Source organism: the organism of the source record quoted next, unplaced genomic scaffold (genome assembly GCF_019419815.1).
Source record: "Pyrus x bretschneideri cultivar Hongxiangsu unplaced genomic scaffold, Pyrus_bretschneideri_v1 Contig15, whole genome shotgun sequence".
NCBI lineage: Eukaryota > Viridiplantae > Streptophyta > Magnoliopsida > Rosales > Rosaceae > Pyrus > Pyrus x bretschneideri.
The window spans coordinates 614,993-641,736 of record NW_025999446.1 but is presented as its reverse complement, the minus strand read 5'-3'; the positions used below and the strand labels follow the sequence as shown (position 1 = coordinate 641,736).

Sequence of the window (26,744 nt, the reverse complement as noted above, 5' to 3'; positions counted from 1 at the left end):
TATTCAGAAGTTGCATTCGTCGCACAACCAGTTTGATGGTACACTCCACACAAGTTATAGCAGAATAAAGAGCTTCTGACTCTGGTACTGGACTTGAACAATTTCAGTTGGAGGATTCAAAGTTCCTTCTTACAGGTGATACACTCCTAAACCCTAAAAAATATGAAATCAAACGAAAAAAAAAACTTGCGCAAATGAGTTCATACCTTAGTTGGAAGATTTAAAACTTCAAAATTATCATCCATCAGGTAAAGAAAGCTTGTCTTTCTCTGTGGGAGCGTCTTATGGTTTTAGCAAAAATGAACGTAGGATAAAGGATCACGTTATGGTAGGAGTTGATTACTAAGTGTGGGTTTATTGATATATTTTAGTTTTATTGTTAATTTTATCTTATACTTGATGGTAACTATAATATAGCCAAAACGACAACTCAGATTTCAAACTTAAGTTGAATATAGAAAGAGATTATATGAGTTCAAATAAAATTTGCCATGAGTTGAGGACAACAATTAGAAACATTCAAACAATTGCCAACGACCTCATTTTGAGAACCTTTCCGACCTTTTGTGTCTGGCTACGAGCCATTCAAAAACCTAGCAAAATTGCTCTCTTGGCTACGAGCCATTCAAAAACCCTAGCAAAATTCTCAGAGAGCAGCACCACCAACATTTTACGTATCTGTTATAGGAGTGGGCACTTGGAATCGAAAATTGAAACCGAAACACGAAACAAATTAGACCGCACCGAACGATTTTGCGGTTTTCAAATGGTTTCGATTTTGAAACCGAATCAAGGTGTAGTAAACGGTTTGGTTTCGGTTTCGATTTTTGAAAACCGCACCACAAATATTAATTAACATTTAATTAAATGTCTATAGTAGATGTCATGTTTAACTGGTTGTTGTTAGAGTCTATACATTTAGTATGGACTCAACCACACTAGAATATCATCATTCATCACTTTCTTTCATTCATTAATTTGAAGGACCTTTCTTATTTTATACATCATACACACACAAAAACATATATGAATTAAAAGTTATTCAACTTGTTTTGTGTTACACCTTGTATGTGACACCCTTTTGTTGCACAAACTTCTTTTAACATCACGACTGCATGCACTATACTAATTGTTTCCATAACAAATGTCTTTTTCATGTTGCTGTTGTTGCACTAGGTGCGTACTAGCATTTGTTCTAATCAAACTTCTTGATGTTTTGCAGGAATTATTGTTAAATGTAACTTTTAAAATTTGTATATGAAAATGCATATCAATATGTTAAATTTTAAACTGTACATTTTTTCTTCTTAAAAAATCAATTCAGATCAAGCAGTTTGGTTTCAGTTTAATTTTAACTTTAAAATTGCACCGAACTAAATCGTAAAAAATTTCGATTTCACTCAAAACTGTACCGAAACGAACCATTCGCACCCTAATTCATTACTCTATTCGAGATTCCCAAACGCTCAATGAAACCCTTGTGAGAAACCCCAATTCACCAGTCCAATCCATCGATACTCCGCTACAAGTTGAATATCCAACGAACCATCGGCTGCTGTGACCTTTGCACCGGCGCCGACCAGCTCCGCTACAAGCTCTGCGCCTCTCCGCCTCAAGGCCTCATTTGTTTCAGCAAACGGTTCCTCGCCTCCTCTCAGCTCCGCGAGCCTTCTGCCTCCTCTGGCTCTGTCCAGTACTGGTCCTGGTCCAAGGTAAGATGACCTCCTTTATTATGCACACAATCTGTTTGATGAACTGCCTCAACTGATAAAGCTTGCATTTTAATTGAATTTTGAGAATTTTGATGTGCAGCCGCAAGGTGATGTCAAGAGCTTCCCAGAATAACCGATCAATCCACTCGCTGCAAACAGCGAAGGCATGTACTTATCGATTGTTTCTCGATAGCATTTTTGTTCAATCTGCCGAACTTTACTAATTTGTTTAGTATTTACATAAAATGTGCACTGTACTCCGCAGGTCCAGTGAATGATATCTTTGCATTATACTGTACACACATACACACAATTAATGTGCCTATGTCTAGAGTCTAGACGATCTTCATTCTGCCCGAAAGCAAAGGAAAAGACGTTTCCGATGAAATCTGTAATGCAGCAGCCAACCACCGGTTCTAGTAATGCATGCAGCTTTGTCTCCCTTTCCATCTCACTTCCTCTCCTGCGTCCATCCTCTAACTGCTAGCAGCTAAATCACACTACTGGAGGTCTGCAAAATTTTGTGACCATAAACTGTTACTTTCTTGCATATAATTTCCGGTTTAAAGTTGCTTATAGTCTCAAATCCAGAGATTTTAAAAATAAAATAAAACTATCTAGTTGGAACATGAGATCTTGTCATTTGGCAAGTATAATTTCCGGTTTAAAGTTGCATAATAACTTATCTAGTTGGAACATGAGATCTTGTCATTTGGCAAGTATAGTAAAAGCTCAACCCTGAAATTAGCGCATTGATGTAAAATGAATAGGGTGAGTTGGTAAATAAATAGAAAAGAGCTTACTTACCCGAAGTGGAAGGCCTCTCCTGCAACTCAACATCATCCTCTGCTTCCACTATGCCTTCGCCCTCATCATCAGAATCAGAATATTTAGGCCAGATTGTGATATTGGGGATGTGAGAAATCTTGGGCCGCTCCTTTCCTCTGCCTTTTCGGCAACCTCGTGCAAGACTCTTAGAGTAACTGATATCAAGTGTCTGAAGTGGTGTTTTCCGCAAGAAGTCTGGCAGTGTTTTTAGCTGATGGCTCTCCCAAATCTGTAAAGAAGAAAGGCATGGCATTATGGTAATATGAGAATCCTCTTCCTTCAACTCTTCCACTCCTTTCCACTCTTCCCACGCCCCCATGGACTCAAATATGAGTTTTTTCAATTTTGGGAATAGAGTAATGCATGATGATGCTGATGACGTTTCCTTTTCTATTCCCAGAAACTCAACTCCAACCTTTTTTACTCCTTCCATGCTCCGAAGCCTGAGTGTTTCGAGAGACTGTAATTTTCCCAAAGGAGGTAAAACTTCACATTCATTCCATTCATAGAGAGTGAGAAGTCTCAAATTGTTTAATGACATGATCCAGTTGGGGGCAGTGCTTCCATTATGCCTTTCAATTCTTAACAATTCCAAATTTGGATGCGGTCGTAAAAAATTCAGTGTTTCTGCACTACTGCTGCTTCTTCTTCCCTCGTCACCTTCCCGATCTTCAAAACTTACATCCAAACGTAAGAGTTGTTGTTTGTTCCCCAGGGGTGATGCTTTCTCACCCTCACCCACAGCAACTTTAACTTCCCCATAAAATACCATCCAGAGTTTATGAAGTTGGTCTAAGTTTCTCAAATCTCCCAATTCAAACGCTTCATCATCGTCTTTACCACCGCCAACAGGGCACCAATCTAGTCTTCTTAGATTTGTTAATCTCCCAATCCCTTTCGGCAAGTACTTCAGTTGACGGCAATCCCAAACATAAAGATGCTTTAAGTTAATCAACTTACCCATGCCTTGAGGTAGACTTTCAAGTTTCCCACATCTTTCAAGGCGCAATGTCTGCAAATTGTATAAATTACACACCGCATTCGGTAGCTTTTTCAAACCATCATTTCCAGACAAATCAATGAACCTCAGATGCACCAATTCACCTATCTCTTCCGGAAGCACTTCAATACAACCACCACTCAAATTTAATGTCCTAATATGTTTCAACTGCGAGATCAAAGTTGAGTCCACAGCATTAAATTTTGAATCAAAAGTTGCAAGAGTACGTAGATCGCAGCTGGAAAACGAAACACATGAGAGTGGACCCTTGGGTGCAAGCATTAAGGTAAAATGGCGGATCTTGGCACCCAAGGCCTCTATTGTATCGTTACCACCCTTAACCTCCATTGTAAAGCATTCATTTTGAGTAAGAAACTGCAGAAAGTCGTGCACAATATCATGCATTTTACAACTCACGATATTTCCTAGAACATCTTCTTCAAAGTTTTGGAAGAAAGATCGCATTGCTAAGTTATTGAAAAACCTTTGGCCAATTATTTTCTTCTCCATGTCTTTTTTCAAATAGAGATAATCTTGTGACATCCACAACTCAATCAAATAATCTTTATTGATCCAATGATCTTTTGGAAAGATAACACAATATAGAAGGCATCGTCTGACCGCAGGTGCCAAATCAAAATAACTCAGTAATAGTGGTTGGAAAACTTGTTGCTCAACCTCTTCATAGTCCCATATCGTACTGTTCAAAACTTCTTGCCATTCTTTCCTCGTTTTCTTGTTACGCATGAGACTACCCAGAGTCTTTGCAGCAAGAGGCAAACCCTTGCACTTTTTTGCTATTTCTTCACCAATGGCTTCCAACACACCATCCTTATCCCTATTATAAAATGCCATACGGTTGAATATTGACAAACAATTTTGTTTGCTCAACCTCTCCAAATTAATGGTGTGAGTGGGAGCTCCCACCATATCAGCAACCACCTGTTTTCTAGTGGTCACCAATATTCTACTGCCATGGGCGCCACTTTGTACTAATGGCAACTTCAATTTCTCCCACTTTCTTTGGTCTTCAGTCCACACATCATCTAGGACAAGGAGAAACTTCTTTCCCCTGATGGATTCAGACATACATTGAAAGAAATCTTCCAACTCATCCGAATTTGGGCTGACAGCTTTAGCACCAGAAATGATGGCTTTAGCAATTTTCATCTCATCAAAAGGGTCTGAAACACAAACCCATATTCTCATCCCAAAACAAACTTTAACATTTTCATCGTTAAAAGCCAATTGGGCCAGAGTTGTCTTCCCCATTCCTCCCATCCCGACAATAGGGATGACAAGGAGGCCCCTCTCTTCTTGACTACTCTCATTCAACAACTTGCCAACCAAAACTTCCTTTTGTTGTTCTCTACCAAATATGATAGATTCATCAACAAAAGAAGAAGTTTTCTCTCGCTCAGGTTGTTCAGTGGTCGTTCTCTCTGTGAATTGAAAGTTATATGTTTCTCTTTGCTTAGCAATCACATCTAAATTTTCATTCAGACTTTTGATCTTATGAGCAATGTCACTACGAAGAATTACCCGACTGACTTGGCCGACTTGGCCAAAACAAAAGCAAGAGGAGGGAATAGAGAAACATACCGCCCTCTTCTTCTTCTTAGCAACAAGAGAAGTACTTCCACCGTGCTCTTCTTGTTTCTCAACTTGTTGTCTCAGAATTTCAGTCTTCCACTCATCCAGCACATTGTCCATCTTGTACGACACATCTTTCAGCTGCTCCAGCCAATTTCTGACGCTGGCCTCCTTTACCTGCCTCAGCTCCGCATCCTCAAGCACAGCACCAATCACTTTAAGTTTGGCCTCGAATTCTTGAACATCTTTCTCCGCATTCAAAACCAGCTTCAACTCTTCTCCGACGTATTGGAAAGTTACTGAAGCCAGTTGTTCGAGAAGCACGGAAATGAGTGCCTCAGCCATGTTTTGGTTAGCAGTGGAAACAGAGAAAAACAAGAGATATGAAGTGAGAAGAAGAGGATTGGTATGGTATATGGTATCACTTTTCTTCTGGCCAAATTTTGAGATGAGAATATGGGCTGGCTAGACAAATAATAATGGTAGGGTAGACGTGAGTCATCCCTCACTTATTTCTTCGACAGCCATTATTGACCAGGAAGAAAGCAGGAATCTTTATCTCAAAAGTCAAAAGTTAGATTGACGATTCACACATACTTTTAAACTTTAATCTGAAAATTATTTATGCTTTTGAGATAAGAATATGGGCCTGCTAGACAAATAATAGGGTAGAGGTGAGTCATCCCTCACTTATTTCTTCAAGAGCCATTATTGATCATCTTTCTTGTCAATTTACATTCTTAAGATATTAAATTGCATCATGTTATGACTTCTGTTAGTTTAATTGTTATGTATATGCTGTTAAGTTGCAATTTTTTCTTTGACACAACTCAAGATAGATTTCATAAAAGCTACATCAATAATCTAACGGCATACATAATGGTTAAACCAACAAAAGGCATAAAATGGTGCAATTTAAAAACTTTAGGTCGTGGTCCTTTTGATTAACACCCCCAAAAAAGGAGTGTAAAAAAGCACTTTGCCCTAAAGTTTGATACTTTTTACCTTGTCAGTTGTCAGCTTATTTGTATCATATACTTCCAAACTGTACAGACCCGTACGACTACGAGTGTGCTTGAAAGAGGTTAGAATAAATTTACTTATTTTATTTTTTATTTTTAAATTTTAACTAAGGCTTGCTGTGTTTATATGGTTGTAAAGGTAGTGTAAAAAACAACAAAATTCATGTTGTGCTGTGGCCAGTTTATCTGATAAGAGAGAGTGGAGAAAGTGTAGTGATTTCTCTAAATATATGAGATGTTATTCTCTTTACACAGTGCATTTATTTATAGTAATAAAGATGAGAGAAATACTTGTCCTCCAAGTAAATACAATCCTAATAGGGAAAGAATAACTAATAACCAAATATATCTAAGATTTATACAATCACACTTTAATATAATATCTATAATATGTTACATGTAGTTACTAAATTGCCTATGATTTTTATTTTTGTTTAGCATTGGTGGAGAGAGTTAGTGACACACCCCGACTCGGAATGTCCACTTGGACTCCAAATCAAGCTTTGTTGGTAGACACCCAGAAGGTAACAAATCCATAAAGTGTAGTAATGTGGAAAAAAAATGTGAATAAATTTAAACCTAAAAGTTACTATTACAAGAATGCGCATGTGAGCGAAATTGAACAAATCTCACATTTGACTTCAAAGCATAAGTAAAGTAGAGTAAAAGTATATAAAAATTATACCAACCGAAAGAAATCTCCTATATCACCATTTGCTAGAAATAATATGGTTCAAATTCACCTTTGGTAAGAATCAAACCTAAGACTTCTCAATTACAAGTGAAGAGACATTAGTACTAAGCGGTAAGAGCAGCTTAATCACTAAAAAAAATTAAAAATACAAAAAAAATAATTTTGATTTGCATCCTTTAATAGGAGGAGGGCAAAACAAGAGGTCTGCAAATAATATTTGATTAGGTTGATTTAGAAATAATATTAAAATCTATTTTAATAACCTCATCTACAAACTCACAGTTTCATTAAACTACAAAGGCAAAACAACAAAAGATGTGGTTCGACTCGACTTTCTCACGAGCAACAATTCATCTTCCTCCTTATGTCTCATGAAAACTGCAAGCTTGGGACCATTGGAAAGTTTCCGACACCATAGCCAGGTTGGGCTCGAGACCATCCTGGTCCCTTAGTGACTCCACCCTCGACATGGACTGTTGACTCAACACGTAAACTAAGCTGCTTTAGTATCATAATATAAATTAAAAGTATACCATACAACTAAACTCCTTATAAATACATTCAAAACTCCAGAATTCATACTCTCAACTCTCATTACGATTTCAAAATCTGTGTCACTTATTTGTGAAGTTCAGAGTTTCAAACTTTGAATACCAAATTCAGCAATGTGGGCCACGTAGTTCAAACCAAAACACGTGATGGACCCATCAGGCATCAGATAATGCATCCATCGGCCCCACTACTTATCTCCAACACAAATTAGGCCTCATAGTGGGCCTGTAATTTTATTCCCAAAAACCCGAAACAAATATCATAATCCCCAAAAAGTCCACCGGTTCAGTCACGACTCACTGAGTTATTGGGAATTGGTTTTGGTGGTTTGCAGGTATATGGATGGTGAGTAGCTGACGGAGGAAGATGAAAAGGTTGTGGTGGAAAGGCTTCTCGCTCATCATCCACACTCAGAGGATAAAATTGGCTGCGGAATTGATTCTATCATGGTGTGAATGCACAATGTGTGCCTTCTTTTAAGTATGATAGTTTTGTTGTATAGAGAAACAAGCTGAAAAAGGGTTTCAAAGGCTAAAATCATAGAAAGAGGGAGTTTAGGGTTCGTGTATTAATTTTGTGGTGAACGTATTGAGTGTTGAAGACTAAAACTTGAACATGTTTGAAAGGAATGCGGCAGGTAAATTAAAATTCATGGTTGTTCTGAAATATAAGGGTGGTGCCATAATAATTATAGAAAATTAATAAAAATGGTTTGAAAATTTTGAATTTTAAAGATAAGGACAAAATAAAAGGTAAAATGAATAGTATCAAGTTTGACTTTTTAATGTAAAAATATAATTTTTCGTTAAAGTGAACATTTCTGTGAGTTTTTAATTAAAATTCTCTAATAATTACGGAACAAACATTATCATCAGGTTTTCCTACTGTATTTGTGGGCCTCCCGCTAAATTGAGAGTGCCACACAGCTGGAAGGGAGGATTCATGTGGGACCTTACCCCTCGCAGTCCATATTTTCTCTTTGCTTGCTAGACATGGGGATTGAAAGATCTTTAGCGATCTTGAATCAGACTTTCTTTGGAACGTTAGTGTAGTGGTTTTTCTAAGTTTAGGTTGCATTGGCAGTGTTTAAACAATCAGGTTGAGACTCTAAGAATTTAGTTGTGCAAATCTAACCGTCTTACTGTACTGGTGCACGTGGAATGTTTTTTTTTCGTGCGTTTGAACTTTAGCGCATGACAACATGCTATTTATTTAAAATACCGTTACAGTAGCGTTCCGAATAAGTAGGGCAAGTACTCGTCGATGGTGAAGCATAGCATTTGAAGGGTTGTGATACGTGCAATGGTCTAATCAACTATAGACCACGAGCTATGAGGATGCTTTGATGAGTTCCAATAAAGGCCTTTGCTTTCCGTTGCTGTGATTGAAATGCATGCAAGGAAAATGAACCACTTTCTGAGTTTTCAGAGGAGTGGGCATATCTGACTTTGACTAGAATTATGAAAGAGGAGGTGTTATTGTTTTACAAATCTGAGAAGAAAAACACAAAAACAAACAAAAGAGAAAAAAATTGACGATGATCGTATAAAAAGTAAAAGGGTAAAAAAAAAGAAAAAGGAGATTGCTTAGATGGCATTCTAATATTAAAACAGTGCCAACCTTTGTTCAGTTCTGGTTGATTTTAGAGGGGTATTTTTGGTATACGCTAAATTTCAAGAGTTATCTATGTTCATGCTGTTTTATGAACAATTATATCGTGGTTAAGTCCGTTAATAATCTTAGTATACTTAGAATTTTGCATTGAAATTCTTCTCCGTACATCACTAGCTTGCATAGGTAACTGATGTTTTAAACCTGATTTACATGTCAAACATGCTTTGGATAGGTTCAAAGGACATTTCTGCCCTTGAAAATGATGGTTACATGATGTGCACATGAGCAAATTGAATCTCACTGGAGGTTAGTTCAAGTAGCAAGAGAAAATTGGGTAATAAGTTATATTAAAACATATTCACTGTTCTAAAAATCTCCTTTAGCATGGGCGCTAAGCGGTCGGTTACCATTCCGATTAAAGTCTAGGCGTTTGAAAATTAAGAAAAAAAAGCATAGACCTACTAAGGCGCTCGCCTAGGCATGTGCCTAGCTCGCTCAGACTCACCTAAGTTGTAATTCACTTTAGACAAAATATAAATAATTTCATTTTGCATTTTATTTTTATAAATAAATTGTAAGAGATTTGTTGAATACTTAAATGAACCCACATTATATGTTGGTTCCTCATTTTATCATTATGTTCTATTACTTCATAATATATATGTAATTCTATTTTGTAATTTATGTTGAACCTATATATATTTTAAGTATAAACAGATACTTATTTATACGAAATATAATAAATTTACTTACGAAAGATACATGCCTACATGGATGATTTGTGCAATTTCGCCATTGCTGTACTGCGTTAAAAACTCAAAACACCATGAGAATAAGTTCTATGGGATGAGTAAACTGTCGTCATGGGATGTTCAGTGTGAGTTTCTTTTCATACGTGATTATATTATTAACACAAAATATTAAGATAACGATCTAACTTTGTTTAGTAAGTGCTCTCCACCACCACAAAAACTAAAACAAATCCATGAAAATCTAATTTGATGCAGAGTCCTACTCTACAAGAGATTTTTTTAGTGTGATTGGTACGCGGGATGACATACCACGTGCCACTATACAAATAGTGGGATATATGTGCTAAAAAGTTAATAACTTAACAAATAAAATTTCACACCACTCTTATTAAAACACGTAATGTACCAATTATGTTTCTGTCACAAGTAAAAATTTCTCCTACTCTACGGCCTGCAATGGCACCAACACATTTTGTCCTCCCTTGGTCCTCTAGCTTCATTTCCCGGCGAATGGACCGCAAGTAGGAGAAATAAGACTAAGAAGATAAAGATGAAAGAAAAGAAAGAAAAAGAAAATAAAAGAAAGCTACATCTCAAAAGAAAAAGACCTAGAAGCCCTCCACGTGTCCCCTTTTCTTCCTTTCCTCTCTTTTTGTTTGCATGGCATAGCGGGAAAAACACACAGAAACTTGAAGACATACACTGATACGCGCAAACTCTCTCTCTCTACGTCTTCTCTCTCTTCTGTAATTGTTTGCAGTTGTTGTAAACATAATGGTTGAGTGCAGTGCAGAGAGAGAGAAGAGGAGAGACCAACTTTTCGTACAAAAGAGGAATTGAGTTGTCATGCGCTGCTGGTGGGATAGTAAATTCCACTGGGAAGTGTGTATTCAGGAGTTGCATTCGTCGCACAACCAGTTTGATGGTACACTCCACACAAGTTATGGCAGCCTAAAGAGCTTCTGACTTTGGTACTGGACTTAAAACAATTTCTGTTGGAGGATTCAAAGTTCATTTTTACAGGCAATACACTCCAAAATCAAAAAAAAAAAAAAAAAAAAATTGAAATGAAACGAAAAAAAAAAAAAGCATAAATAAATTCATATTTTGGTCGGAGGATTCAAAATTTTAAAATCACGGTCCATCAATCTAAGAAAGCTTTTTTTTTCTTTTTTTTCCTCGACGAGAACGTCTTAAGGTTATCTCAATGCTATTTGAATTATTTCCTTCCCCGGGTTTATGCATATTTGATGACATTGAAGCAAACTTGGTGCTAACTAGCGTACCATTATTTCATAATACATTTTCTATTTGAATTTCTCAGTTGTTTATGTTCAATTTGCCAAACTTTACTAATTTGTTTAGTATTTACATAAAGTTTGCACTGTACCCGGCAGGTCCAGTGAATAATATTCTAGTAGTTGAACAACATTTTTCTGAGAAATATACTGAAGACCTCAAACAAGTCTGGAGCTCCCTGCATTATACTACACATACCACGCAATGGAGCTTTTGAATGTGCCTATGTCCAGACGATCTTCATTTTGCCTGAAAGCAAAGGAAAAGACCATTCCGGTGAAATATGTAATCCAGCAGCCAGCCACCGGTTCTAGTAATGCATGCAGCTTTCTCTCCATTTCCATCTCACTTCCTCTAAAGCCAAAGTATGTGAGCCCTGCATTCATTAACAGCACTCGCAACAGTCAGGTGGGTAGGATTAATGAAAAAACTTCAAGAGGTCAACGAAACATGCATGCATAAACTGTACACCCCAATTAATTTGAGATTACCTATTTCCACACTCTTCCTTTTCGATGATTTTTGCACCCGACCAAAGTGAGCTCCGGTGTAGTGGTCTCAGTTTATTTCAGGCAACATTGTTTGTAAACCTTGTACCTACTAGCAGCTGAATCAGACCACAGGAGGGTCTTGGCAAATCCAGCCATTTGAATTTTGAGGTCTTCCGGCCTCCCAAAAGCATGCTCATGAAACTTCCTGCAAAATTTTGTGACTATAAATTGTTACTTTCTTGCATATAGTTTCTGGAGATTTTAAAAATAAAACAAAACTAGAGCATTGCAAATCACGATATTGGGAGTTACAAGTACATTGCAACATTATATATACAGTTATACTTGTTGGAATAATCTTGTAATTTGGCAAGTATGATAAAAGCTCTACCCAGAAATTAGAACATTTATGTAAAATGAATAGAGTGAGTTGGTAAATAAATAGAAAAGAGATTAATTACCATAAGTGGAAGGCCTCTTATGCAACTAAACATCATCATCATCTGCTTCGACTATGCTTTCACCCTCTCACCAGAAGTGGAAGGCCTCTCAGTTAACTCAACAGCATCCCCTGCCTTGACTATGCCTTCACCCTCATCATCAAAATTAGAATATTCAGGGAAGACTGATTAGGTTGGGCTCGAGACCATCCTGGTCTCTTAGTGGCTCCGCCCCGACATAGGTTGTTGGCTCAACACATAAACTAAATTGCTTCGGTATCATGATAAAAATTAAAAGTATACACAATACAACTAATTGACATACATATAAATAATAGGGAAAATTAGAATGCTCTACATCTTTTCTATAGTTGTTAGATTAAACATTCATCCATTTTAAATATTTGATTAAGGTGCTTTGATCAATTGACACCTCAATAATTTTTATTTATTTAATTTCCATGTTATTAAATGCATTTATATAGAGGCATAAGGTAGCTTAGTAACTAATTGCCTATAATATAGAAATTTAATTTCGTCAATCCCCTTCTACGCATTAAATGACATTTTTAATAAAATAAAATAAAAAATTAATTAACTAATTCCTCATTTAAAAAAACTCTTTCTATTAAAATTGTCTCAATAAAAGGTCTTCAATACATATTTTTTTCCTGTATAGATATATAAAAAATATACTTAAAACTTATGGTACATTTGAGAACAAAAGTATCGACTTTTGGTACGTTTAGATTTCAAATGTACCGAGAAAACAAATGTACCAAAAATTCAAATGTACCATAAAACCAAATGTACCCATTGTTATGTAACCCTTTTGGTACGTTTAGATTTCCAATATACAGAGAAACCAAATGTATCAAAATTTCAAATGTACCATAAAACCAAATGTGCCCATGGTCAGGTAACCCTTTTGGTACGTTTAAATTCCTATTGTACCAAAAGACCAAATGAACAAAAAAATTCCCAATTGTACCACAAAACCAATTGTTTCTATCAGATAACCATTTTGGTACATTTACATTCCAAATGTACCGAGAAATACAAAAAATCAAATCTACTATAAAACTAAATGTGTCCATATTATAGGTAACTAGACGTAGCTATATAATCAAACAAATCTTTATTATGTGTTGGGTCTTCTAAATAATAAAATTTGACAATTTTTTTTTTATAAATATTCTACTATATTCACAAAAAAAGTAAAATTTACAACAAACAATAAAAAAATGCATAGAGATGGATAATAAATGCATAAATATAGGGATAATAGGAAAAGAAAAAAGAAAAAAGAACGCAAATGCCTAGGAGAAGTCGTGAAAAACTAAAGTTCTAAACAAAATTGTACTTATGTGAAAAACTGAAATTAATAACCAAAACTTTAGGAAAATGTTTGATCAAATTTTCAAAAGAAGTATATGTTTAGTCTAAAAAATTAAAAAACGAGGCGCCTATATCAAAATGCCCCTAATAATACCTAAACTCCTTATAAATACATACAAAACTCCTTAAGTATGTGAGAATTCATACTCTCAACTCTCGTTACCATTTCAAAACCTCTGTCATTTAACTATAAAGTTCAAAGTTTCAAACCTTGAATGATAACCCAAATCCAGCAGTGTGGGCCACGCATTTTCAGTTCGTTGGACTCTCGGACAACACAAAATATAAACAAAACAAAACACGTGATGGACCTATCAGGCATAAGATAACCCATCTATCGGCCCCAACTACTTATCCCCAATTCAAATTGGGCCTCATAATGGGCCTGTAATTTTGTTTATTCTCCCAAAAACCCGAAGCAAATATCAATATTCCCACAAAGTCCACGGCATCAGTCACGACTCACTGAGTCATCATCACCGCCGACTGATGCCACTCAAACAATGAGATGACGACGACGACGCGAATGGCGATTCTAAACCCGTTGCTGCTGCGTACAGTTTCGTTCCTCTGCGCTCGAGTCCACCACCGACGCCTGGGCCTCGGGCTTGCGGTCCCGAGCGGCAGGGCGTGGTGTAGCGGGGCGAGCGAGTCGACTCGGCCGGAGAGTCTATTGTACCTTGGTGGGCAGGTCTGCACTGAGAGGAGTGCTAAGCGTGAAGGAGCCACCGAAGTACCCTTGCTGGGACGACCCTGACTACTGCAAGTGGAAGGATAAGGAACGGGAGATTTTAAACGACATCGAGCCCGTCGTTTTGCTGGCCAAGGAGATTCTGCACTCTGATAGGTATGCTTACTGTGAGCTTAGCTCGCAACGACGTTGAGCCCCGTCGTTTTACTTTGTGAACTGGTTTTGGTGGTTTGCAGGTATATGGATGGTGAGCGGCTGACGGAGGAAGATGAAAAGGTTGTGGTGGAAAGGCTTCTTGCTCATCATCCACACTCAGAGGATAAAATTGGCTGCGCAATTGATTCTATCATGGTAACTTTTTCTCCTCCACCATTCACAGTCGGAGATTTCCATTAATTGAATGTCTTGTGAAGAATTTAGGTTGGATTGTAATCAAATATATAAAATATTGAGTGTAAGTAACTCATTAGTCATTGCCAATATGTTTTCTGTGGTGTAAATGATGGGTTTTGAGCATCGGTGCATTCGTTCCTTTTGAATGTAGCCTCGAATTATTATTGACTAGGAAGGTCTGTTTTAAATTTGTAGTATCTACCAAGTTGTTTGTTGAAGTGTGAAGGATGGTTTGGAAGACGCGTTGTTGTGTGTCACAGACCACTGTTGGTGTGAATGCACATTGTGTGCCTTCTTTTAAGTATGAAAGTTTATGTTGTATAGAGAAACAAGGCTGTTGATGTTTTCATGAGCGGTTTGGGTCAGCCGAAAAAGGGTTTCAAAGGTTGAAATCATATAAAGAGGGGGTTTAGGGTTTGTGTATTAGTTTTGTGGTGAACATATTGACTGTTGAAGACTAAAACTTGAACATGTTCGAAGGGAATGCGGCAGGTAATTTAAAAGTCATGGTTGTTCTGAAGTATAAGGAGGCCAAGAAGTGAGGGAGTGTGGATTATAGAGATTTAATTGGGGAGAAAAAGGCAAGTGATTCGGGTGGGGAAATAGGTTAGAAAAGCTAGCAAGTTGATGTTCATCCTATTTGCACCAATCCCTTACTCATCACGGCTTAAAAGATTGTGATACTAATCATATTACCCTTATTTATTTAATTCCTTATCTTTATACGCCCTTCTCCCCTTCTCTCCCTGTTACATCCGCCCTTCTCTCCTTCTCCCCTTCTCTCCCTGTTACATCTGCCCTTCTCTCCTTGTTTTCGGCCTGTCTTCTACTATTTTTAATATGCTATTGCTCATGAGTCATTGCAATTTTTGTGTCAACCAAAAGATTTAACAGGAAATTGGTGTCACCAACCAATGTAATAGGAAACCTGAGATGAATGCAAGATGTTAACTCTATTGCAACCGAATAATAAAAGAAACGATTGAAGTATCGCTGCACAAACATCCACAACTAAGAAGTTTATGGCATCTCTTAATGATTATGTGAATAGAAAAGCATTTATCTAGGCTGAAATTTATTTTTGTCCCCCTCTGTGTAAGATGAAGTTCAATGGGAGGCCAGTCACAGGTGCTCTAGCTTAATGAGCTACATGCCTTTGCATTTTTCTTACCACTTTAACCTTTTATAGGGCATGTCCTAAGCAATTGGGCAAGTGTTTGGAACTTTAGATCTGGATGTTTATAACTTATCCTTGACTATATGGGCTTAGTTTTCCCTAGATTATTTATTTCATACCATTTCAATACAATTCAATGATAGCGAAGCTGAAAGTGTAAACTATTAATATTTTGGTGTAACTTTTTTCTGCTGTTTCTTTGGCTACATTTTCCTTAGGTTGTTGGTTCAGAAACAAGTTACGAGTGTAATATGTGGTAGATAAAACTATTTCTATTATTGTTTCTGTATATTTCTGGGACATGAAATTATCTGTCTCTATCTCAAAACTTCTCTTCTTCAGTCTGATCTTTATATTAATAGAACTTAAAATGACTATTGTTGACATTGAGTTTTTAAACTATTTAACATTGCATTTTAAGTTCTTACTGATTTCTGAACCAGTCCTTCGTTCTATATATGATCAACCATGTGTTTTCTGCGATGTGGATTCTTGTGTTTGCCTGTGCAAATTAATCACTTTCTTTGTAACTTGTCTTGCTGAAGGTTGATCAGCATCCCCAATTTAAACGCTCGAGGTGCCTATTTGTCATAAGAACTGATGGTGTATGGATAGACTTCTCCTACCAGAAGTGTCTCCGAGCATATATCCGAGATAAGTACCCATCCCATGCAGATAGATTCATTCAGGAACATTTTAAACGTGGTAGTGGCTAATGTGCATTACTCCTTCCTAACGCTTGTATTGGGGCTTAATTTTGCTTTGGTAGTTACAGATGCGTATGAAATGATATTCAAATTATCCCTTGGAAGGGGAATGTCTTTTCGTTTTCAGATCTTCAGTGACCCACATATAACCTAGAGTTACAAATTGTCAATGTAGTAGATAATCCTTGACTGAAACTCACATGTATCTTTAAGAATGACAACTAAGAAAATGATTGAAGTTGACTTCACTTTGTTGACTTGCATCTCCTTTCCTTGGCCTTGAACATGTTTTTTTAATTTTATGACTTTTGGTTTTTTCTGTCTTTCCTAGGACCTGCTTTTACTGGGGTGGTTGATTTACTTAGCTTTGCACCTGTAAGTCCTCAAAGCTCATTAGGTAACAACCTGGCTCTCTCATTGATTAGAAGCTTCATCAATCGTTTTAGCATAATTAGAAAATTCAGACGGAGGAAAATATGTGAGTCCTTTGTCGGGCGTTCAAGACTTGTGCCAGTATAGTCCATCACTCTGAAGATGTTCGATGTGGTGATCAATGGTCTTATAGCTTTTTGGCTGACCTTCAACGGAGATAATAACTTTGCATTGTGACAACTATTGATGATATTTGTCTCTATGTTTGGCTGCGATTAATAAGAAAAAAACTTCGGTAAGGTAGACTGACTTGAGGAGTTTTCTCATATGGTGGGTCGGGTGAGACCAAAATACATAGGGTCCATGAGAGCTTCCCTACAGATGATAGTCGAGCACCCTTAGCCTAGTTTTTATCGTGTTTAACGGGCCGGCAATGGATGGTCCATCCAATAGGACTTGGTCTTGATCAGTTTAGGTAGTATCATGAGTGAAGATATGGAAATTTTGTAGTCTGACAGCTTAGAAGTCTGATAATTTGAAGTCATTTGCCTTCGTGGTCCCGTACTTTTTACCAACTAGTAGAAATCCAGTAGTTGAGACTGGTACTGTGAGTCAAAAGAGTCAAGCTCTCACAGATGAACGTTGTCTAGACTCTATGGGACTTTCTTGAGTACTCCGGAGTATCAGGTACTCTGGAGCACCCAAGATTATTTGCGCTGTCAAAACCGTGAAATGGCTGCAGGAATGTGGTTAATGTTGAAGACGAACATCATATTTCTGGTGGTAAATTATGCTCAAAAGAAATGCTCCCTATTGTTTCCACAAAAAAAAAAAAAAAAGAAAAAAAAAAAAAGAGAAATGCTCCCTACAGGCAGTTACCCTTCAAACATATTTATTCTTTGAGACTTAGAAACAGGGACTTTCCCTCAAGGATGTTTAATGCTTTGTGGTCTAAAAATGTTTGGAATATTCTCAACTTTAATGTTTCCCCACCCATAAGCTTTTACTTTGCCTTAATTTTTGAACAACACACAAAGATAGTAAAACCAGCTGTTTCCCTCCTCTTTTGATGTGATATATAAATGCACTCAAATTTCACCCTTCCTCTCATTTCTTGTACCATTCAAAAAGAAGGGAGTGAATATTAGCCAATTAATCTTTCTTGAGGATCATATATGGTTTAGTTTTAACGTTACTCATTTCAGGATATTAAATCAGTACTAGAGTTAGTCGCGCATGCTGATCTTGACTGTTAATGCTTGTGAGATTTACGATACATCAATGGCCAGAATCACCTCATGCCCACACCATCGACTTGAAGCATTGGCTAGAGCGTTGAATGGTGGCTAGGAGGCCTCACTATAGAAACTATGGGGTAATGAAATAATGGGAAATCTAGTGTAATTAATTATGGGCTTTTTAGTTAAAATGGTCATGGAGATTGACATAACTCTTCACTTCGGTTTCTGATATTTAAAATTGATAGAAGTAGTCCCTCATATTGTCTACCATCAATTCTTTTGATCATTTCGTGAAAGATTTCTGTTAAATTGAGAGTATTTTTGTCAAATCAGTCCCTTCACTAGAATATGTGGTTTTTCAATTTAATAGAGATTTTTCACTAAATGTTCAAAATAATTGACAGTGAATAATCTCAGGAATTATTTTTATCAATTTTAAAACTCAAAAATCAAAGTGAAGAGTTATGCCAATGAGTTATTTTTGCTAAAAAAAAGGTATTAATTATATAATGCATGTATTAACTATAGTGTTTGAGGATTAAGAAAAAGGTGAATAAGAGAAAAGGTTGCTCGTTTAGGTCAACTGTCTTCCATTATCGTGCATGGTTACAGTCAATATGAGCAACTTCTGTAGGGTGGTGCCATAATTACTGGACAAACATCATCATTAGGTTTGCCTACTGTACTTGGTGGGCCTCCCGCTAATTCGAGAGTGCCACACAGCTGGAATGGAGGATCCATGTGGGACGTAACCCCTCACACTCCATATAGCACATTAGTTTTCTCTTTTGCTTGCAAGACATGGGGGTTGAAAGATCTTTAGCGATCTTGAATCATAGACTTTCTTTGGAACGTTACTGCGGTGGTGTTTCAAGTTTAGGTTGCACCTGCAATGTTTGAACGGCCTGGTTGAGACTCACTGTACTAGTGCATGTGGAACGTTTTTTCTTACACGATTGAACTTCAACGCATGATAACACATTATTTATTTAAAATACCGTTACAATAGCAATCCAAATAAGTAGGGCAAGTACGCGTCAATGGTGAAGCAGAGCATTTGGGTGATGGATTGTCTGCCCTTCCCCATCCTATGCTCTTTTATTTTTGTGGTCACGATTAAGCCACATCAACATTTTATATTTATTTATTTTTATAGAAATAATAAGATAAAAAATAATGGAAATATAAAATATTGATGTGGTTTAACCGTTACCATAAAAATAAGAGGAGATGAGAAATGAATGAGATGGGAAGGGCAGACAATCCATCTTCGAGCATTTGAAGGGTTGTGATATGTGCAAGGGTCTAATCAAGTATCAACCACGAGCTATGCGGATGGTTTGATGAGTTCCAATAAAGGCCTTTACTTTCCGTTGGGGTGATTGAAGGAGGTGCATTGTCTGTCCTCTCATTTCCATACTCTTCTTATGTCATTCTGTTTGTGTGGTCACGGTTAAGTCACGTCAATATTTTATATTTTTATTATTTTTTATTTTATTATTTTTATAAAAAATTAATATAAAATATTAACGTGGCTTAGCTGTGACCACATATCACATAAGTGCATAGGAAAAATATGAAAATGATAGGGCAGACAATTCCTCTCCGTGATTGAAATTTATGCAAGGAAAATGAACCACTTTCTGAGTTTTCTGAGGAGTGGGCATGTCTGACTTTGACTAGAATTATGAAGGAAGAGGTATTATTGTTTACAAATCTGAGAAAACAAAACAAACAAAAAAAAAAAAGAGAAAAGAAATTGCCAATGATCATATAAAAAGTAAAAGGAAAAAAAAAAAAGGAGATTGCTTTGAAGGCTTTCTAATAGTAAAACAGTGCCAACCTTTGTTCAGTTCTGGTTGATTTTTGGAGGGGTGTTTTTGGTATACGCCAAATTCCACGAAGCATCCATTTTCATGCGATTTTATGAATAATTATTTCGTGGTTAAGTCCGTTACTAATCTTAGTATACATCGAATTTTGCACTGAAATTCTTCTACGTTCATCACTTGCATAGGTAAATTGATCTTTCAAACCTGATTTATATTTAAAACACGCTTAGATGGGCTCAAAGGACATTTCTGCCCTTGAAAATGATGGTTACACGATAATTCACATGAGCAAAATTGAACTCTCTCTCGAGGTTAGTTGATATAGCGAAAGAGAATTGGGTAACTCCTTAGATTAAAATATATTTATCATTTTATAATCATAAAAGTGATAGAACTTAGATGTAAGGTTCGCTTTAAATCAAGATTTTATATTTGTAACCGAATGATTTAACGACATAGTTTTACTACACAGAAGTAACGTTGACATATGAATTATGAAAACACACTACATTGATGATTTGTGCAATTTCGCCTTTGTTGTATTGTGTTAAAAATTCAAGCACCACGATAAGGATTTTTATGGGACGGATACACCATTGTTTTGGTGTTCAATGTCAATATAAAATGAAGTATGAGTTTCCTTTTATATATTATTATATCATTAAGACGAAATGTTAAGATAACGTCCTAACTCTGCTTGGTAAGCTGCTCTCCACCACCACAAAATCTACCAACAAATCCATGAAAGTCTAATTTGATGCAGAGTCCCACACTACAAACTGCAATAGCACCAACACTTTTTGTCCTACCTTGGCTCTCTAGCTTCATTTCTCGATGAATGCACCACAAGTAGGAGAAATAAGACTAAGATGACAAAGATGAAAGAAAAGAAAGAAAAAGAAAACAAAAGAACGCTACATCTCAAAAGAAAAAGACCTAGAAGCCCTCCACGTGTCCCCTTTTCTTCCTTTCCTCTCTTTTTGTTTGCATGGCATAGCGGGAAATACACAGAGAAACTTGAAGACATACACTGATACGCACATACTCTATCTCTCTCTCTCTCTCTCTACGCCTTCTCTCTCTTCTGTAATGGTTTGCTGCTGTAAACATAATGGTTGACTGCAGTGCAGAAAGAGAGAGAGAAGAGAGGGAGAGACCAACTTTTCGTACAAAAGAGGAACTGAGTTGTCCTGCGCTGCTGGTGGGATAGTAAATTCTACTGGGAAGTGTGTAATTGCAAGAAACACACACACACACACACACACGGGGACAATGAAAGCCAACTGTGGGTAGATACCATACTTAAGTAATTCGTTTGTTTAGTTGCTTATTACAATTATATAATATACACGGATTATCTTTGAAGAAAATATATATATTGAATATCCAACATACATTCATTTTACTTATACTTTATATCAAATATTATATAAGCAATAGTGCTCTTATTCTGTCATTCAAACTGTAAAAAACTCTCCCCCGTCTATCCTATACTTATATTTTTTTCATCAATTTGCCACTTTCCACTACTACATTGAAATTTTTGTAACATTAGAATTGTGATACATCATTATTTGATATCATCCTTAATATCATATTACGTATAACCATACTATAATAAGATTTTCTTAGTTGTTTTCAGTTACCTCTATAAGAAGAAATTTATGGCTATGTTCCTGTACATATAGACACAGCCACATATATAATCGATTATACAAAGAGATAATAGTACGGTAAAGTTTAACCTTAAAAAGAAACATAAAAAAGGATAATTAATCTGCGTTTCATAATCTTAAACCTTAATTAGTTGAACTCAGTTGTATGCTAGAGTTTTACAGCACACTTCTGTTCTGTGTAAAGTTTGAGTAATAGGTTGTCACGCAAGCAAACTTTTTTCTTCTGTTTTGTTTTGAACATTCAACGGGGAAGAGGTAGATATAGAAATTTGAGAGTTACGTAGTTCATGTGATTAAAGCATTTATTCTCGACACTCGAGTTTTTCTATTCGGTTCAATATATTGTCCTTCCTTCAATATTGTTTGTATTATTTATACCAATCATTACACTAGAATGTCGCAAACAAGATTGAAAACTTGAGAAGATTACCCTAAACCCCACGCCAGAGAATACGATCGATCGTCAAAATTAAAAGTGAAAAACGAGAAAGAAAATAAAAGAAAAAGGAAAAAGTTTGCTCACGGATGCCTTTACTTCTGTGCTCTGGGCTAAAGCTCAAAATTATCTGCCTAAAGTTTTACTTTCCCTTTTACCCAAACCAATCAACGCAAAAACTTTATTATTGATTTTTGAGGTATTCATTGATTTTTTTTCTCGAACTTATAACGAGCTGTCAATTTTTCTCTTAACGTTTAATTTTAGCCGATTATTTTTTCTGGACTTTTATAATTGGCCAGTTTCAACCATGAACTTTAATTTTAACCGATTAAGCTCTAAACGTTCATAATTGGCCAATTTCTAGCAATAAATTTGTTGAGATGAGTAATTACTTTTCTTATTTGAATTTGGATCTTGAATTGAAATATGTGAAATGAGACGGTCATGTGAATCAAGTCACAAGGAATGCTAAGGAAATTGCATCACAACCCCAACATGTTTATGAAAAAGCAAGGCCGTGGAGAAGATTCATAGTTGTCTGCATTAAAGATAAAATTCAAACAAAAAATGTACAGATTGAACTAGTAGAAGAAAAGAGGAAAAAACAATACGTTGTCCACATTAGGGATAAAATTACATTTTTTTACCTCAGACAATTGTCATGTACCGTGTACGTGACCAAGATGTATGAAAATTTTCAAAATCTAACGCTAGAGGGGAAATTGATCAATTATAAAAGATCAGGCTGTAGTCGGCTAAAACTAAAATTCAAGGGGATAATTGGCTAAAATTAAAGTTCATGAAAGAAAAGTGACAACTCTTTATAAGTTCGAGAAAAATTTGACAAATACTTCATGATTTTTTATATGAATTAAAATCATACATAGTCAATGATAAAAAGCTGACTATTGACCTGTACTTGAGTGTATATTACCAAAGATGTAGTAATACTTTAGGGTTTAAGATCTACCTGGTTTAAAATAAACATGTATAGTTCACAATGGACATGCGCACAAGTATACTACCATATTGGCACACAGTTTTTCTAAAATGTGCGCACCTTCACATGGTTGGACTAGTACATTATTCTACACATGGTAATAATGTATGATATGATAACATCAAGGTTTTGAAAGACGTTAGGCGCTGATTGGATGACAAGTTGGGGCCTAGCGCTTAATCGAACTAGGCAAATTTAAGTAAATTTATTATCTTTGTTAAATAAGTGTATATTTATAAATAAACACATAATTGTTTTGGAATAGCTAAATTGCAAAATAAAATGAAATATAGATATAAAGTATTAAAACATATTGAAAACATGGGAAATAAATATATAATGAGTGTTCATTCAAGTATTCAACAAGTCTAAATGCAAAGTGAAAATTATTGATTTTTTGTTTAAGTGAGAGTTGTGACCTAGGCGAATTCCTAGGTGGATTTAGACGGGTTAGGCGTGTGCTTAGATAGGTTAGGCGGACACCTAAGAGAATCTAGGAGTACTTTCTTTATTTTCAAACACCTATAGACTAATCAAGACCGTAACTTCCTGTTTAGCGCAAAGATTTTTAGAACAGTTAATAACATAATACACATACGCACGAAAAATATATAATTAAGTCAAAGCCTTTTCAAAATGTGGTAACTAAGTTGACGCGGTATACGTTAGGTAACCGGTTAGATGGATGTTCACTCACAGAACTTTATCGAATATCCTTTATTTATCTTTTCTTTTGAAAAATCGTTTTAGCATATAACTTACTTCTTTTAGGTATGTTTTCTTCGGAAATGGTTGGACATCTGCTGTCCTTGATATTTATCGATGACTTTTATATTATAGTTGATTGATTGAAAACAAAGAGAGCGACATGTAAACGAATAAAACACGGTGCGACGCGTAAAACTTATGATGAATTCAAATTTATATATTTGAGCAGGATAAGTTAACATGTGAATTTGAATTGTGCATAATTTCACATGAGTCATGACGTTAGTGCGATTGTTAAGTCTACACTACTCTCTCGAATTAGTCACTTTGTTCTCGCAACTAGTATATTATTACTTCAAATACAACACTGCGACTCTAAGGCATCTCCCAATAGTTTTGTTAAAATTTTTGCTAAATTAGCTATTAAATAGTGTCAAAAATTTAAAATAGCTAGCCAATTTAACTTATCATCTTCAACATCAATTTATTTCAACAAACACTATGAGATGATATTTTATATGCACCAAGGTGGAATCAAATTCTCAATTTGTAGTAAAATTGATTTTAAATGCAAAGTGAGTGATCATCTTTGGAAAGTTTAGTATCAAATTATCATGCTCTTATTATTAAACTTGGTCTTGTGAATTAGATCTATTTATAGTGAAAGAATTTTGTTGTTAATAATTTGGCTCGTTTGGATTTCTCATGCAATTTGGTTCTATTTTTTTTAACAAACTCCTATTTCTTGTCGTTAGTTGTTAATTACAAGTATAACTAAAATCTCGTTACTTCATGATGGTCTTATAATATATATATATATATATATATATTTTTTTGCTTATGCCCCGACGAGAACCCAGAAAAATAATAATAAAAAAAAGTTCAACCGAAAATAAAAACAAAAATACAGAGTTTTCACAGTGACAGTGTTTGAGAAAAACAAAAACCCACATATTATACACATATTTGGGGTTGTGGTCAGTCCCTTCCCTCCTCTTCCCCCACTGCTCTTCAATCAGAGACAGATAAGAGTTCTTTAGAGAGAGATTAAGATAGAGAAAGAGACGCTCTCTTTCTCCTTCTTCTTGCTCACACTCTCTCAGCCTCTGGCTTTTCAATGAAGTAATGAACCCAGAATCAAATCTCTTCTTCTCAGAAGAAGATGGATCGAAAACATCATCAACAACTAGTAGAATCAAGTGAAGAGCAAAACCCAGTTTTCCTTTTTGACGCTCTGTACTGCTCGGAGGAGCATTTGGTGGATGAGCAAGTGAGCCCAGTGGATTATTTCCCAGAAGAGGAATTAGTAGAAGACAGCTTTAACAGCAACGTTTCTTCGTTTAACCCAATAAAAGCTCCAATCTTAGTCGAGCAAGACCTGTTCTGGGATAATGAGGAGCTAATCTCTCTGTTATCCAAAGAATCGGAGCAAAACGAGCTCCAAAAACCCCTCCAAATCAGCCCCTCTCTGGCCGGAGCTCGCAGAGAGGCGGTGGACTGGATGCTGAGAGTCGCTTCCCACTACTCTTTCTCCGCCCTCACGGCGGTGCTCGCGGCGGATTACTTCGACAGGTTCTTGTCGAGCCTCCATCTTCAGGTTGAGAAGCCGTGGATGACCCAGCTCGCTGCCGTGGCTTGTATCTCTCTTGCTGCCAAAGTTGAGGAGACCCAAGTTCCCCTTTTGCTGGATTTCCAAGTATGTTGTTTGGTACAATGTTTGTCTTGGTTTCTTGAATCTTGTCCCATGTTTGTGTTTGGTTGTTGAAATTTGTTGTGTTTTGTTGTGTTTTTTAAGGTGGAGGATAGCAAGTATGTGTTTGAAGCAAGAACAATCAAACGAATGGAGATTGTGGTGCTCTCTACTCTCCAATGGAAGATGAATCCTGTCACTCCGATTTCATTCATCGATTACATCACCCGAAGACTCGGTCTGAAAAACCATCTCTGCTGGGAAGTCCTCAAAAGATGTGAGCTCATCCTTCTGAGTCTAATTTCAGGTATCCAAATCTTGTTCTTCTCTCATTAATTCGATTTGTTTTTCGTAATAACATGATCGAAAACAAAGTAAAGTTGCGATCTTTACGCTTTGTCTTACAATGTTGTTGGAATTTTGAACGTTTTTTTTGTGAACTGCAGATTCTAGGTTCATGTCTTTCCTTCCATCTGTAGTTGCCACTGCCATAATGCTGCATGTTGTCAACAACATAGAACCGTGTCTACTTATGGAATACCAAAACCAGCTCCTGGGAATTCTCGGAATCGATAAGGTTCGCTAATCATTACCTTGAATCTCCGAAAAGTACTAATCTTTTCCATTTCGAACGCGAAATTTTGAAACTTTAATTGAAGTCAGATTTCAATTGAATTTTAAACAGGACAAAGTGGATGAATGCTCGAAGCTCATCTCCGAATTAACATCTTCCGAAGGCAATGGCAGTGGCAAACAATCCAACAAGCGTAAGTTTGGTTCAGTTCCATGCAGTCCCAATGGAGTGATGGATGTGTCATTTAGCTCTGATAGCTCGAATGATTCGTGGGCCATTGGATCATCGGTCTCATCCTCGCCGGAGCCTCTGTCGAAGAAGAGGAATCCCGACCACAACCGTAATGCAGATATCCTCGGCATCATCCCTCGCTAGTTCCGCAATTGGTTCCAATTTTTTTTTCTTTAAGGACCTAAAAAAATAGTCTTTTTCTATGTCTAATAATACTCTTCTTATGTGGATTTGTTAAATGGCCTACCATCTCTGGGTTTTCATCCTAATTTTCCCAATCCAATCCAATCCAGTGCAATCCAAACGATCCGATCCTTGTGGAAAGGTGGATGTATGGGATTAGGAAACGGAGATGGTTGACATTTTATCCGGAGGAAAGTTTGTAAGAACATAGCAATGAAGAGAGTACTTGCAGCAGCTGTAGGGCAGTAATAATTATGTATCTCTCCTTTTACTCTCTTGCATGGCCTTTTTCAAGTGAAAAAACAAAAAACAAAAAAGAAAACAATAATACTTATGTAGCTAGCTCCACATTGTTTATAATTGCTCATCATTCTTAATTTGTTTAAATATTATGTTGTTAAAAATCCCTAAATATATATATTTAGATCAGCATTC

At 36.3% G+C, this 26,744-nt stretch overlaps 3 protein-coding genes and 2 long non-coding RNA genes across 5 annotated transcripts; 3 read left to right on the top strand and 2 right to left on the bottom strand.

Moving 5' to 3' along the window:
• Nucleotides 1–894: 894 nt before the first annotated feature.
• On the top strand, nucleotides 895–2,010 carry LOC108867105. The gene is made up of 2 exons (XR_001953033.2): nucleotides 895–1,712; nucleotides 1,813–2,010. It is a non-coding gene; the product is annotated as an uncharacterized LOC108867105 (long non-coding RNA).
• Nucleotides 1,908–5,719, bottom strand: LOC103945326 (putative disease resistance protein RGA3). Its single transcript, XM_048580213.1, has 2 exons — nucleotides 2,520–5,719; nucleotides 1,908–2,223 (listed from the first exon to the last, which is right to left on the bottom strand). The coding sequence occupies exons 1-2, from the start codon at nucleotides 5,476–5,478 to the stop codon at nucleotides 2,213–2,215; spliced, it is 2,970 nt and encodes a 989-aa protein (XP_048436170.1). The 5' UTR covers nucleotides 5,479–5,719; the 3' UTR covers nucleotides 1,908–2,212.
• Nucleotides 5,720–11,115: 5,396 nt separating this feature from the next.
• LOC103945327 lies at nucleotides 11,116–12,265 on the bottom strand. The gene is made up of 3 exons (XR_007256938.1): nucleotides 12,019–12,265; nucleotides 11,558–11,762; nucleotides 11,116–11,442 (listed from the first exon to the last, which is right to left on the bottom strand). It is a non-coding gene; the product is annotated as an uncharacterized LOC103945327 (long non-coding RNA).
• A 1,551-nt stretch (nucleotides 12,266–13,816) lies between these two features.
• Nucleotides 13,817–16,611, top strand: LOC103945328 (protein DCL homolog, chloroplastic). Its single transcript, XM_009355888.3, is given in 4 exon segments — nucleotides 13,817–14,071; nucleotides 14,073–14,242; nucleotides 14,323–14,437; nucleotides 16,202–16,611. Coding segments are annotated over 4 exon segments (624 nt in total). The 5' UTR covers nucleotides 13,817–13,903; the 3' UTR covers nucleotides 16,373–16,611.
• A 7,957-nt stretch (nucleotides 16,612–24,568) lies between these two features.
• LOC103945321 (cyclin-D3-1) lies at nucleotides 24,569–26,543 on the top strand. The gene is made up of 4 exons (XM_009355881.3): nucleotides 24,569–25,327; nucleotides 25,427–25,628; nucleotides 25,768–25,898; nucleotides 26,007–26,543. The coding sequence occupies exons 1-4, from the start codon at nucleotides 24,794–24,796 to the stop codon at nucleotides 26,268–26,270; spliced, it is 1,131 nt and encodes a 376-aa protein (XP_009354156.2). The 5' UTR covers nucleotides 24,569–24,793; the 3' UTR covers nucleotides 26,271–26,543.
• The last annotated feature ends 201 nt before the right edge of the window (nucleotides 26,544–26,744 follow it).

Excerpts from the sequence above, each read along its gene's own strand:
- LOC103945326 (XM_048580213.1), bottom strand. The coding sequence starts at position 5,478 with ATGGCTGAGGCACTCATTTCCGTGCTTCTCGAACAACTGGCTTCAGTA.
- LOC103945321 (XM_009355881.3), top strand. The coding sequence starts at position 24,794 with ATGGATCGAAAACATCATCAACAACTAGTAGAATCAAGTGAAGAGCAA. Across the intron at positions 25,328-25,426 it reads CCCTTTTGCTGGATTTCCAA|GTGGAGGATAGCAAGTATGT; the intron begins GTATGTTGTTTG and ends GTGTTTTTTAAG. Across the intron at positions 25,899-26,006 it reads GAATTCTCGGAATCGATAAG|GACAAAGTGGATGAATGCTC; the intron begins GTTCGCTAATCA and ends AATTTTAAACAG.